This window comes from Scyliorhinus torazame, chromosome 14 (genome assembly GCF_047496885.1).
Source record: "Scyliorhinus torazame isolate Kashiwa2021f chromosome 14, sScyTor2.1, whole genome shotgun sequence".
Classification (NCBI taxonomy): Eukaryota; Metazoa; Chordata; class Chondrichthyes; order Carcharhiniformes; family Scyliorhinidae; genus Scyliorhinus; species Scyliorhinus torazame.
In genome coordinates this window covers 44,762,241-44,776,122 of record NC_092720.1, presented here as the reverse complement: position 1 = coordinate 44,776,122, position 13,882 = coordinate 44,762,241, and the positions used below count along the sequence as shown (strand labels likewise).

The 13,882-nt window shown below is 47.4% G+C and overlaps 1 protein-coding gene across 2 annotated transcripts in view; it reads right to left on the bottom strand.

Annotated features, from left to right (window-relative positions):
* LOC140389690 (fetuin-B-like) overlaps nucleotides 1–10,176 on the bottom strand; it is a 30,829-nt gene extending 20,653 nt beyond the window's left edge. The window contains exons 1-4 of one of the 2 annotated variants that reach the window (XM_072474069.1): nucleotides 9,750–10,175; nucleotides 7,936–8,046; nucleotides 5,261–5,345; nucleotides 1,309–1,460 (exon numbers count right to left, since the gene is read on the bottom strand). In XM_072474069.1, coding sequence (XP_072330170.1) covers nucleotides 1,309–1,460; nucleotides 5,261–5,345; nucleotides 7,936–8,046; nucleotides 9,750–9,992 — 591 coding nt within the window. In that variant the 5' untranslated portion in view covers nucleotides 9,993–10,175. Of the gene's footprint in view, nucleotides 1–1,308; nucleotides 1,461–5,260; nucleotides 5,346–7,935; nucleotides 8,047–9,749 lie in introns of both variants that reach the window. The other variant, XM_072474070.1, reaches the window with a different exon arrangement.
* Between the last annotated feature and the right edge of the window lie 3,706 nt (nucleotides 10,177–13,882).

The window sequence follows — 13,882 nt, the reverse complement described above, 5'->3', positions numbered from 1 at the left end:
TATGGTTCTACCGACATAGCAGGATTTGCGCCAGACGCAACACAGCCAGAGAATCGGCTCCTCATTGTTCCCAGCATGGTCAGAAAACCTGGGCTCTGTTACCATCAGCGCCATGGTGCTGAGAGCCGGCACCTCTGTAGAACTTAGGGAGTGCAAGCATTCATCTTCCCCCACCTTCCCATCCCACACTCTGCTCATGCTCTGCTACAACATGATGTCATCGCATACCTTATGTTTTTGTTGCCAAGTCCTCGAGCTCAGATGTCAGGCATTGACCTCTCTGATCAACTGCTTCCATTCCAATCCCAGCATTGTCCTTGAGATACTGACCTGATCTCCTGCAGTTCAATCTCGCTCCCTTCCCAGCTCCACCACTAATGACTCCAGCCTCACCCTGGGACTCTCCCTTTGCCTTACATTCACTATTCCATCAACAAGATCACAGTGAGTGACTGGCTTGGCTGCATGTTGTAACCCTGCAGATGAGGTGGGTGCAGCAAATTCATCTAGTGCCTCAGAACCAACGTGGGCAGGTCACTAATTGCAACCCACACACCCACAAAATGGGCCACACAAATCTCTACCTCTGGATTTTTTCAAAAACAAATTAGATAAGTACATGAGAGATAGGGGAATAGAAATATATGCTGGATGGCTGAGATAAAGTCGATGGGATGAGGGGAGTTTTGTGTGCAATATAAACACGAGTGCAAGTTGGGCTAAGTGCCCTGTCCTGTGTCGTGCATTCTATTCCAAACAGCAAATGGCAGAGCCTGATTAACAACAAATTATGCACAGCCTTCTTTAAAGTAACGGCCTCGTTGCCCCGACTTGGTGCCGATACAAGGCATTGGGTCTCACAAGAGGTGACTTGCGAGATGTGCAGTGCCAGGTTGGCACTGCCAGAGATCAGGCCCCGGAGCGCCTTACCAGGTGGAGGGGGGTGTGAGGGGCTGTTCTGTGTGCTTCCCCAAGGTTGGGTGGGGAGACCGGGGTCGTCGGGGTCGAAAATGGTGGGGGGAGGGGGGAGATCAGGGCAGCCAGACAAAATGGCACCCCGATCTGCGAGCTGCCTTTCCAGCTGGGCCCGCCAGTAGGACACTCTCTTGGAGAAACTCCCCAAGGCCAAAACAAACGGCAACGTGCCATTGCATAGCGAGTGTTTCTCGGTGCCACCAACACTCTGCTAAACGTGACCAAAACTGGACATAGATTTTTTTCCAGTAAAATCGTGCCCGTCACTTTAAGGACTTAAGGATAATTAGATTTTCTCTGCTTACACCATTTGATTATGGAAAGAAAACTTACCTTCGTTAAGACTTTTGTGATATTAAAAAGTGAAAAATAATTGGTATCATTGCTCTGGCTGTTATAAGTTTGAATAGCAACTTGAACAGCACTATCCACATCTCTATTGTTTAATGGTGTTGTGTAGAAGCATCCTTGGCATGGATTTCCCACTGAAATGAAAGCACAAAAACATGTTCATGGTGCCCACATGTTTAAAGTAGGGGCAAGGGAAAAAATGTTCCAACGCGTCAAAGTCCATAATTCAGCACAACTTACAAATCTCGGGCGAAATTCTCCCCAAACGGCGCAATGTCCGCCGACTGGCGCCCAAAGCGGCGCCAATCAGACGGGCAACGTGCCGCCCCAAAGGTGCGGAATGCTCCGCATCTTTGGGGGCCGAGCCCCAACATTGAGGGGCTAGGCCGGCGCCAGAGGGATTTCCGCCCCGCCAGCTGGCGGAAACGGCCTTTGTTGCCCCGCCAGCTGGCGCGGAAATGACATGTCGGGGCGGCGCATGCGCGGGAGCGTCAGCGGCCGCTGACAGTTGCCCGCGCATGCGCAGTGGGGAGAGTCTCTTCCGCCTCCGCCATGGTGGAGGCCGTGGTGGAGGCGGAAGGGAAAGAGTGCCCCCACGGCACAGGCCCGCCCGCGGATCGGTGGGCCCCGATCGAGGGCCAGGCCACCGTGGGGGCACCCCCCGGGGTCAGATCGCCCCCGCCCCAGGACCCCGGAGCCCGCCCACGCCGCCTTGTCCCGCCGGTAAATAGGTACTCTAATTTACGCCGGCGGGACAGGCAATTTATCGGCGGGACTTCGGCCTATCCGGGCCGGAGAATCCAGCGGGGGGCCCGCCAACCAGTGCAGCCCGATTCCCACCCCCGCCGAATATCCGGTACCGGAGACTTCGGCAACCGGCGGGGGCGGGATTCACGGCGGCCAACGGCCATTCTCCGACCCGCTGGGGGGTCGGAGAATGACGCCCCACATGCCTGGACCCAAGTTCTGGACCCTTCTACCTTCCAACATGAATCTTCTAGAATTTTCTAGAGCTGAATTATGGCCCCTGGCATCAGCGGAGGTGTGGTGAAGGTTAGAAAATTCTGACATCAGGAATTCCCCCAGCTGAAGTGTCAACGTGGTGGATTCTCCACCGCTCGCCGCCAAGTTGAGGAGATCCCAATGCAGCGGAGAATCGAGAATCAGGCTAAAAATGGGATAGCTGCCCTTCCAGTGCTCTGGTCCCCCTGCCGGTGGCTATCTGCCCCCCGCTGGTGGGAAGATGCAAATGGCTCATTTGGACCCATTTGGGGGCTGGAAACCTGATTTTCCAAACCCTCGTGTTGCTCCAGCCCTCCCGGCTGGGATTCAAGGTAGCGTGGATTAGTGTAAGTATTTTCAAACATGGCCCTGACACAGTGGACCCCAAGGTGTGCCAAGGTGCTAAGTATGCAATGTAAGTGCTCCCAAACTCCAGCACAGGGCCCCCTCCCATCACAATGCAAATCCTGCCCACTCTAGCCCCCTAAAGCCTCCCATCAGACCCCAAAGGAGATCCCCAATCAGACCCCCAACTTATCCCTATATCTGAGACCCCTCATCTGAGGCCCCCCAATCATAGAGCCCCATACCAGAGACCCCCCCATCAGAGATCCCCCCAATAGAGATCCCCAATCAGAGATCCTCCCCCCATCAGTCACCCCTGCCTGGAAGCTAAACAGCAGTCCAGGCAGAAACAGTAAAAGAATACTGCTTTTCACTTACCAGTCCCTTTCACCTGGTGCCTCACACATACGTTTGAAAGCAACAGCTGTTACAAGTGTTCAAGGCTCCATAGAAAGCCAAAACACACCACAGGCTTTAAACCCATCTCATCCTTTGATTTTCGAGGCTTCTATTCACTTTCAAATAGAAATGGCTATTAATAGGCTGTAATTGACATGGTAATAGCTTCCAGCAGCCAGGAGTCTGGATTGTTTATTTTAATTCCCCTTCACACTTGAATGCATCTCTGGTATCCTACTGTGAAGCTAACCACAATGTTTATAAACATCTCTGAGATAAGTGCTTTCACTCTGATATGGGGGTCTCTGATATGGGACTCTGATATCGGGATCTCAGATGGGGAGGTCTCTGATTTGGGGATCTGTGAGAGGGGGGTCTCTGAGATGGAGATCACTGATGGGTGGTCTCTAGTGGTGGGTCTCTGATAAGAGGGTACCTGATATGGGGGTCTCTGATGGTGTGTCTCTGATATGGGGGTTGCTGATATGAGGGTCTCTGATGGTGTGTCTCTGATACGGGGGTTGCTGATATGGGGGTCTCTGATGGGAATTCTGATGGGGAGTCAGTGGGGAGGCGGTTGGGTCACCCTCATGCATGTGTGCTGTCGGTCGGGTGACCCGTAATTCCTGTGATGGTGGGGAGGTGCAGAATGCCCCTAGTTGTCAGTGGGGGGAACAGGATTCACATAGTGGTGGGAGGGGGGCCCGCGGCCAGGCCTCAGTACCAGGCTGCCCACTCAAAATGGGCGCTTGATACCGGGATTCCAACAGAATACCACGAGCTCCCCGCCTTGTATAAATTTGCATGACAAGGGAGAGGGGATCGCTGCTGGGCACCGCTCCTAGCACCTGTGCAGACCAGGAGCGATTATACCCCTGCGGGAGAACTGTCTCCTGAACAGACAATCCAACCCGACAGCATTTAAGCACCCACTATATAAGTCACTTCCATGGTGAAAGTGGAACACACATGTTGGCTCAGGCCTGGCCCAGATCATAGAAAATAGGAGCACGGGTAGGCCATTCTGCCCTTTGAGCCTGCCCCTCTATTCAATATAACTTGGCTGATCCTCTATCTCAGCACCATACTCTCACACATTCCTCATGTCACTTAACACCTTTAATGCCTCCACAGCCTTCTGTGGTAGAGAATTACACAGGTTCACTACCCTATGAGTGAAGCATTTTCCCTCGTCTCAGTTCAAAATGGCCCACCCCATATCCTGAGACTGTGGCCCCTTGTTCTCGAACCCCCCCCCCCCCCCCCCTCCCCTCCCACACACACACATCCTGGCCAGAGGAAACAACACCCATATAAATGTTCCGGAAGCATGAGCAATATTGGATGACCAAAGAGTGCCCTGACAGAACTGACTTTCCTCCCACTCTCCCTGTAGTTGCGTCCATATTGGCAGGGTCATGCTGACAGTTTTTAAATTGAATGGTCTCTGCTACTCACACTTTTAGTGTAAAGCGTTTTTTGCAAATCTTTTATGTATATCATACATACAATTTACAGTGCAGAAGGAGGCCATTCGGCCCATCGAGTCTGCACCGGCTCTTGGAAAGAGCACCCTACCCAAGGTCAACACCCTATCCCCATAACCCAGTAACCCCACCCAACACTAAGGGCAATTTTGGACACTAAGGGCAATTTATCATGGCCAATCCACCTAACCTGCACATCTTTGGACTGTGGGAGGAAACCGGAGCACCCGGAGGAAACCTACGCATACACGGGGAGGATGTGTAGACTCCGCACAGACAGTGACCCAAGCTGGAATCGAACCTGGGACCCTGGAGCTGTGAAGCAATTGTGCTATCCACAATGCTACCGTGCTGCCCCCCCTATAGGATGAGCAGATAAAATTGTGAGTCATTTATTACAATCCACCTTGTCATCTTTTTTCAAACCAAACAATGATTGATTGTCTGACACTCAGAAGCAACTTTGAATGTGTTCCCAAATAATCCATTTTGGTTTGGATCCAACTGAGAGCAAATTTCAATCCAGTCGGTGTTTTCTGGATTGCAAATTTCAGGCCCCAAAATCTAAAGTCAAGGTCTAATGGCTCCCACTTCACTCTCTTTTTGCCATGATCTGTATTTTTTAATTTAGGATCGTGATCTGTAATTCACTGACATCTATCTTAACCAATGTGATGATTCCTATCATAAAGATATCGTACCTGGATATTCAGAACACAGATAATCCTTCACGTTCTGGAAACCTTTTGAGATGCGAATGATGATTTTACATTCACTAAATGGTCTCTAATGGAAGCACATAAAACAATATTGGATTCGTGTCAGTACAGTCAAACAAATCATCTACTAGATTGTATCGCAATTGGGCTGGTAATCATAAAGCTGGAGTATCTACAGTAATCTAAACTCAGCCTTGATAAGCACTTCATGTATATGTCAATAGCCATCCTGCTTAACCCGCACACTCGAATAACCATTTTTAATAATTCCATCACATTCAATACAAATACCAATTTGATCATCTCCACACTAAGGCTATAGCAAACATTCTAATCGCCACACCCATTCAAATAACTTTCACACCGTCACTACTAATAACATGCCCAACATCTATCACATCTACACAACAGTAATTAGTCCTATAAACCTCACATCTGCTCTCTACCAAAAGGTAATTGGATAATAACTTACAGAGTTTGGGTGAAAAAGTTGGAGTAGGCAATAGGATTTCGGAACAGGAGTAGTCCATTCAGCCATTCGAGCCTGCTTTTCCTATCTATAAGATTATGGATGATCTGATTGTGTTCTCAACTACACATTGCCATCTGCCCCTCATAACGCTGATTCCCTATCAAAAATCTGCCCAACTCTGCCTTGAATAAATTCAATGACCCACCCTTCTGGGAAACATAATTCCACATTCTAATGACCCTTTGAGGGAAAAATATTTCCTCATCTTTGTCTTAAACAGTGGTACTCTTATTCTTAAACTGTGTTTCCCTGCTTCAAGTCTCTCCCATAATTGGAAACATCCTTCAAATCTCCTCAGGATCTTATATATTTCAATAAGATCAGCTCCCACTCTCCTAAACTCAAATGGTTATAGGCCCAACCTGTTCAATCCTTTTTCTAATATAAGCTCATCTTCCCAGGAAAGTCAAGTTTGGGTCTAAATTAGGCAACTCATTCAAAGAACTTGCACCTGCATGATGGGCCAAATTCCTTTATGCTCTAAGATTCTATGATTAAACAACTAATCCAATAGCCCTTACACTGACACCAAAACATTACTGGGCATGTACTTGATGGGGGCTAATTTGCAGAGTTATGAGGAAAGGATTGAGGTGTTGGACAAAATTGAGCAGCTCTTTTCAACAAACGGGCACAACCAGAATGAAGTAAATAGCCTCCTTCCTCTATGCTGTAAGATTTTATGGCCGCAACTTTACGCCCCCTTTCCCCCTCAAACAATCCAACAACACTGTCTCTGGCACTGACCTGCCCTTGTCCACTACCACTGCAATTTTACCAGCAGTGGAGGAGGTGTCGGGGCAGCCCACTTGCTTATTTCATAGAATTTACAGTGCAGAAGGAGACCATTCGGCCCATCGAGTCTGCACCGGCTCTTGGAAAGAGCACCCTACCCAACCGCACATCTCCACCCTATCCCCGTAACCCAGTAACCCCACCCAACTAAGGGCAATTTTGGACACTAAGGACAATTTAGAATGGCCAATCCACCTAACCTGCACATCTTTGGACTGTGGGAGGAAACCGGAGCACCCGGAGGAAACCCACGCACACACGGGGAGAATGTGCAGACTCCGCACAGACAGTGACCCAAGCCGGGAGTCGATCCTGGGACCTTGGAGCTGTGAAGCAATTGTGCTAATCACTATGCTACCTTGCTGCCCTTTCAGGGCCAATTCAGATCCCTAAATAGCCACTGACCCAGCATAAAATTCAGCCCTATGATTCTATAACTAGTCCAGTAATTCTCATACTTACACTGCAACAACTAGTCCAAAGACAATCACACCTACACCACAACGAGCCCAATAACATATTGTCGTACACCATAACAACTAACACAATAATCCTCTACAATAGCAACCAGACTATTCGCCCTCCTATCTATGTTGTAACAACCACTCGAATGAGCCTCACAAGTACACTACAACAACCAGTCCAATCAACTTCACATTCCGCTATTATTAGCCAACTGACGGCATGGTGGCACAGTGGTTAGCACTGCTGCCTCACAGCTCCAGAGACCCGAGTTCAATTCCGGCCTCGGGTGACTGTGTGTAGTTTGTACTTTGTCCCCGTGTCTGCGTGGGTTTCCTCCGGATGCTCAGGTTTCCTCCCACAGTCCAAAGATGTGCAGGTTAGGTGGATTGCCCTAAGGGCTAAATTGCCCTTTAGTATCCAAAAAGGTTAGGTGAGATTACAGGGATACGGTGGAGGTGCGGGCTTAAATGGGGTGGTCGTTCCGAGGGCCGGTGCAGACTCAATGGGCCGAATGGCCTCCTTCTGCACTATAAATTCTATAATAATGCTCTATGATATCCAGACTGTGTCAAATGGCTCATTATTCTTCCATAAAAGAAAGGAAAACTGCAAGTACTGTAATTCTGAAATAAAATAAAAGCCTGCAGGAAATACACAATAAGTCACTCAGTATCTTCAATAAGAAAAGACAGATTATTGACATTCAGCTAAGTAGAAATCTTTATCAGAGCTGATGGTATAGGTAGCCTTTATTTCTACAGCCGTTTGACAAAAATAATAACTAGCCTGATTTTTAGAGGCCTTTGAAATATTTAATATTCAGTAAGAATGTTAGAGAAGAGAATATAATTAATTAGCTCTTTACCATCAAGTGATATGGTAGGATTTCGCAACTTTTCAATGGGTAGGAGCTTCTGACATGACATCTGGTTTCAAAAACCTCAAACTCCAAATAATAGCTGATCTCATATAGTTCCTGAAATCATTTAAGAAATTGAAATAAATAAACTGAACCAGGGTTTTTGACATTCAATTTCCTTCTCATTATTTAGTTTACTGTGCTACATACAGGTTTGACCGTGACTCTGGTACTTTTGACTCCGAGTCAGAGGTTGGGTTGAGGTCAGACTGTCATTTGAGTGCTTTTGTTGAGCAATTGTACACTCTACTGTCAAAGATGCCTTCTTCAAATGAATGTTAAACTAAGACCTTAGCTTCCATCTCAAGCTGGGCACATGAGGAAGATCTTGTTTTACACAGAGGGTAGTGGGAGTCTGGAATTCACCAGCTGAATTGGTGGTTGAGGCAGAGATCCTAAACCCTTTTAAAAATGTATCTGGATCTGCATCTTAAGTGCTGGAAGCTGCAGGGCTATGGACCAGGTGCAGGAAGCTGGGATTAGAAAGGTACTAAGAACAATACAGCACAGGAACAGGCCCTTCGGCCTCCAAGCCTGTTCCAGTCATGATATCACCTATGGCCAAAACCCTCAGCACTTCCTAGTGCTATATTAAAGCTTTTCTTTAAATCGCCTCCTTCCACGTATTTTGTACTGACGTGATTTGAACACGCAACCTTCTGATCTGGAGTCAGACGCCCGACCGTTGCACCACAAGCTCACCATGGGTGCCCTCAGGCTGGCATGGACAAGAGGGCTGAATGGCCTCCTTCTGTGCTGGAACGTTTTTATGGTTCTAAAGGATCTCATGACACCATTCAAAGTGGGACAGGAGAGTTCTCCCTGATGCCCTGGTCAATATTTATTCCTCAACTAACATCTTTAAAACAGTATAGCTGGCCATTTAGTGTTTTGCAGAGTGTCAAAACTATACAGTCAGCCAGGAGCAAGGGAGTTTATTCTGTGGACAATGCTGGATGGCCCACAGTTGTGGACTCTAGTGGCAGTTGCAGTGAATGCTCTCATCATGACTCTTTGAGGCATTTCCTTGGGGTTTAAAGCACGAAGGAGAGTGTGGAGCAGCTCTGAGATTACTCCTGTTAAGAGCAGTGGGAGTATTGAGGCTTATCCCCATGGGATCCCTGATTCCCCTGCCTGTTCTTTCATTGTTCATTCCAAACAGGTAGCTGGGCTAGGTGGCCCCAGCTAATACCAAGATGCAGCAATCTGGAGCCTCCCCTCCCCATAGCCAGAGATCCCAGTGATGTAAAGAGCAAGGGTCATCGTCATCTCGAAGGCCACAGGCAACACTGGGCATGCTCTGATGTGGGGCTCCAATTGGTGCTAAAACAGGGGTCACAGGTCAGTACCAGTATCCCTCATGAAGTGGAGGGCACTGGTGGAATCAAATTTAGGTAAGAAAAGCTTCCTAATACAGATGTTATGTAGTGCCTTGCACGCTTTCCCCTCCTGACTAAAGCTCAAGCTATATGTTTCATCCAGTGAGTGGTTGACTGAGGTAAGTTTCAAACACATTGTCATACTCTCCCTGTGATAACCTTCAAAACACTTGTTAGCCCTGCTCCAAGTCACATTCCCATTAGGACGTTGAACCAGAGGAGGACAGCAAACATCTTGTGAATAGCCCCCACTTTTCCAAAGAATCAACATCCAAATGTGCGTCTGCGCCCTCCTAATGCCGGCTGTGGAGAAACATCTGAGCAAGATTTCCACTACCACAGATTTGTGACCCCCCCCCATTTTTAAAATCTTGAACCCACCTGTTTTTCCTGCGCATTCTTCAGTCTGTTCAGTCTGTACTTGAATCCCTTTCTTCGAACATTATTGATGTAATGAACTGCAAGATCAGCAGCTTTCATCGCTCCCACCGCGTCACAAGGAATTGTAGAAAAGGTGACAACTTGTCGATAAGCAAGAGCAGGCGAGTTAAAGAGGGGAACGCAAGTCACTAGTGCGACTAACCAATTCATGATGCTGAGGCACTGGCGAGCATAGTCACACATTCAATTCCAAGAGGAAAAGGCATGCACAGGGTCGAAAATTAGGTAGGCAGAATTAATAAAACTTCTCACAGAATTTTGCAGCCAGGGAACCTGGAAAATAATTTCACAAACAGGAAGCCTGAAGTAAACACACATAATGGTTTAGATCTCTCCAGAAACAAAATGAACCCTGGTGTGTTTGATTTTGCAAGGTTCATTCAGTCCAATAAAGTTAATTTTTTTTCTTCCAATAATGATTGTGAAACCCAGTTGAATCTGGCCCAGGAAAAGATCATTCGAGAAAATGTTGCTGTTGACAACTCTTGCCGAGTCTGCAAATCACATGACAGCACAGATGCATTAATAATAGGGAAGAATAATCTTGTAGCAGACTGTGTAATAGTCACATACTAGTGACGGACATCCAACTCTTGACTGGTATTTGTCGAGTATCTAAATAAAGTTATTGCCTAAGTGTTTATGCATGATTTATCCCTTGTCGGGGTGGGCTGGCTAAATGGATACAGAACTGGCTTGCTTATAGAAGACAGAGAGTCGCGGTGGAAGGGTGTTTATCAGAATGGAGATCTGTAGCTAGTGGTGTTCGGTAGGGATCGATGCTGGGACCTCTGTTGTTTGTAGTATATAGAAATTATCTGGAGGAAAATGTGGGTGGTCTGATCAGTAAGTTTGCGGATGACACAAAGATTGGCCGAGTTGCTGATTGTGCTGAGGGTTGTGAGAGAATACAACAGGATATAGATAGATCGGAGACTTGAGCACAGAAATGACAGGTGGCGTTTAATCCAGACAAATGTGAGTGATGTATTTTTGAGATTCAAATCTAGGTATGAATTATACTGTAAATGGTAGAACCCTTAGGAACATTAACATACAGAGGGATCTGGGCGTGCAGGTCCACTTTCCCTAAATGTAGCAACACAGGTGACCAAGGTGATTAAGAAGGCATATGGCATGCTTGCCTTCATCAGCCGGGGACATTGAGTACAGGAGTTAGGAAATCATGCTGCAGCTATATAAAACCTTGGTTAGGCCGCATTTGGAGTATTGCGTGCAGTTCTGGTCACCACATTATCAGAAGTGGAAGCTTTGGAGAGAGTGCAAAGAAGGTTCACCAGGGTGTTGCCTGGTTTTGAGGGTGTTGCCTATGAGGAGAGGTTGAATAAACTAGGATTGTTTTCGCTGGAAAGACGGAGGCTGAGGGGAAACCTGATAGAGGTCTACAAAATGATGAGAGGCATAGACAGGGTGGATAGTCAGAGGCTTTTTCCAAGGGTGAAAGTGTCAATTACAAGGGGGCACAGGTTCAAGGTTAGAGGGGGAAAGTTTAAGGGAGATGTGCAGGGTAAGCTTTTCACAGAGAGAGTGGTGGGTGCCTGGAATGCGCTGCCAGAGGATGTGGTGGAAGCAGGCGCATTAGCAACATTTAAGAGGCATCTGGATGGGTACATGAATAGGCAGGAAATAGAGGGATATGGACTGAGTAAGGGCAGAAGGTTTTATTTTTAGTGAGGGCATCATGATCGGCACAGGTTTGGAGGGCCGAAGGGCCTGTTCCTGTGCTGTACTTTTCTTTGTTCTTTGTCTTATTGGGTAGTGAGATTTAAGCCATTTACTGAAATATTACAATTAATGGTGAAAATAAAACAATTTAGGGTTTAGGCTACTTGACCTTTGCTAACAAGTAGATTTTCCATAAGAACTCCCAGTTCATGCAACAGGAAAGTATGAGAGGGGGAGGAAGGCTGGTGAGATTTTGCACCTTTAGGGTTGCAGAGACAATCCATTTGTGTGGAAGAAGGAATGATACAGTTTTGGTGGCAGAGTGTTGTAAAGATGCAGAGCAGCTGGAGAAGACAGTTAAAGATGCCTTTACACTGCAGCCACCACACTGAGACACAAAGGTGCCACTGGAGTCTCAGTAAAGCTGTAGCCTGCTTACACTGCATGGCTGATATGTGAATGGTTTGAAAGAAGAACACAGAAGTGGTTACGCACATGCACAGCATTCCTGTCCATTATTTCTATTTCTATTATATCTTGAGAAGACTGAAGCCAGTGTTCTCAGACCCTACTCAAAACTCCATTCCCTAGCTACCAACTCTAAGCCTTTTCCTTGACAATGGTCTAAGACTCATCAGATTCACCTGAGGAAGGAGCTGTGCTCCGAAAGCTAGTGATTCGGAACAAACCTGTTGAACTTTAACCTGGTGTTGTACGACTTCTTACTGCACCCACCCCAGTCCAACGCCGGCATCGCCACATCATGGCTACCACTTTGTGAAAGGCAAGCAGGTTTGCGACTCGACCCGGCCGCAGAAAGCCACCACGAGGTAAAGTCAGCCGCCGAGAGGAGCATGTGGCGAGGCGAGTAGGAGGCCTGACCGAGGGCTGAACAGCGAGGCACAAGATGCCAAAAGTTATCACAAAGTGAGGACAGCTGCAGAGCAGGCGAGACGAGCAGGCTTGCGACTCGACCAGAACAAGTCAGCAATAGTGAGGCGCGAGGTGCCGAAATCAAGCCACTAGGAGATGGGTCAACCGACAAACAGCTTTGCAACTTGACCCAGAGCAGGTCCCCCAACAGCAAGGCACGAGGTGTGTTGCCCCGAATCAAGCCTTAGCCGCGAGGATATCATAATGAGGCAGGAGGCTGCCTTGGAAACCCCAGGCCTGCGAAGTGAGTGAGATTGTGAGAATGGGAGAGTGTGAGGAATAGGGGGAGACTGTGAGGAGATTGGGGGGGGGGGGGGGGGGTGAGAGCAGGAAGATTTGTGAGCGGGTTAACCAGACTTGCAGACTTGCAAGGAGGGAGAGTGTGTGTGGGCCGGGTTGCATTTTGGAGGGAGGGAGAGTTTGTGATGGGGTTGGGGGTCTGCGGGGAGGGAGAGTTTGTGAGGGGGAAATTGGCAGGAGAAGAATAGTGTGAATGTTGTTTGAAATCTAGTATCACATCTTAATAGTTAAAAGATTAATCAAATTTCTGCGGAACTTGAATTGAAGGTGATAAAAACAAGGGATTGACTGTGCAAACACCTGCTCTTTCAGACACTTCATTAAAATCAAGATCAGTTTCTTCAGCAATATGAAGCAACACTATCAATCTGACAGCCAAAACGTAGATAATTGAAGGAAAGACAAGAGGGCGAAGCTAGGCAAAAAGACAGTTTGTCATTTTGCTTGTAAAAGTTTGAAGTACTGAACAGTGCACAAACTATACGTTCATCCTCATTCAAATGTACGAGTGAATTTTCTGAAGACCTAGATTTGCCAATTCAAAATTCAATGATCAATTTGTGTATTTTTGTGGCTTTCGCCTTTGCATTCTGTAGGACAAGAGTGGGTGGGGTTGGGAGGGGCGTGAGGTTGGTGGGGGGGTGGGGGGAGGCATGGGCCCAGAAATGAATGGAAGCGCTGGGCCCCATGAACTGTAAATCTGCCTCTAGCTCCCAATCAAACAACATCTTGATTTTAGGATTCCTATCCTGCCTTCCATGGCCTTTTCCCTCCCTATCCTTGTGAACTCTTGCACCTGCATAACCCTTTGAGATACCTGCACATCACTAATTCTAGCCTCTGATTCAAATCACTCCACCATGAGTGACTAGGCCCTCAGCTGCCTAGGCCCTAAGCTCTGGAATTCCATTCCCACTTGCCTCTCTACCTCATTTTCCTCATTTAAAATACTCATTAAAACCCGCCATTTGACCAAAGTTTTGGTCATTCGACCAGCTTGGTGTCTTACTTTGTTTTATCATGGTCCTGTGAAGCGTCTTCGGACATTTTATAATGTCTAAGGGGCTGTACGAATGTAAGTTGCTGTTGTTGTTGATTGGGAGTTCCATAGCGTGGACAATTGGAGAAGCTAATGTTCTTCTCTTCAGAGATAG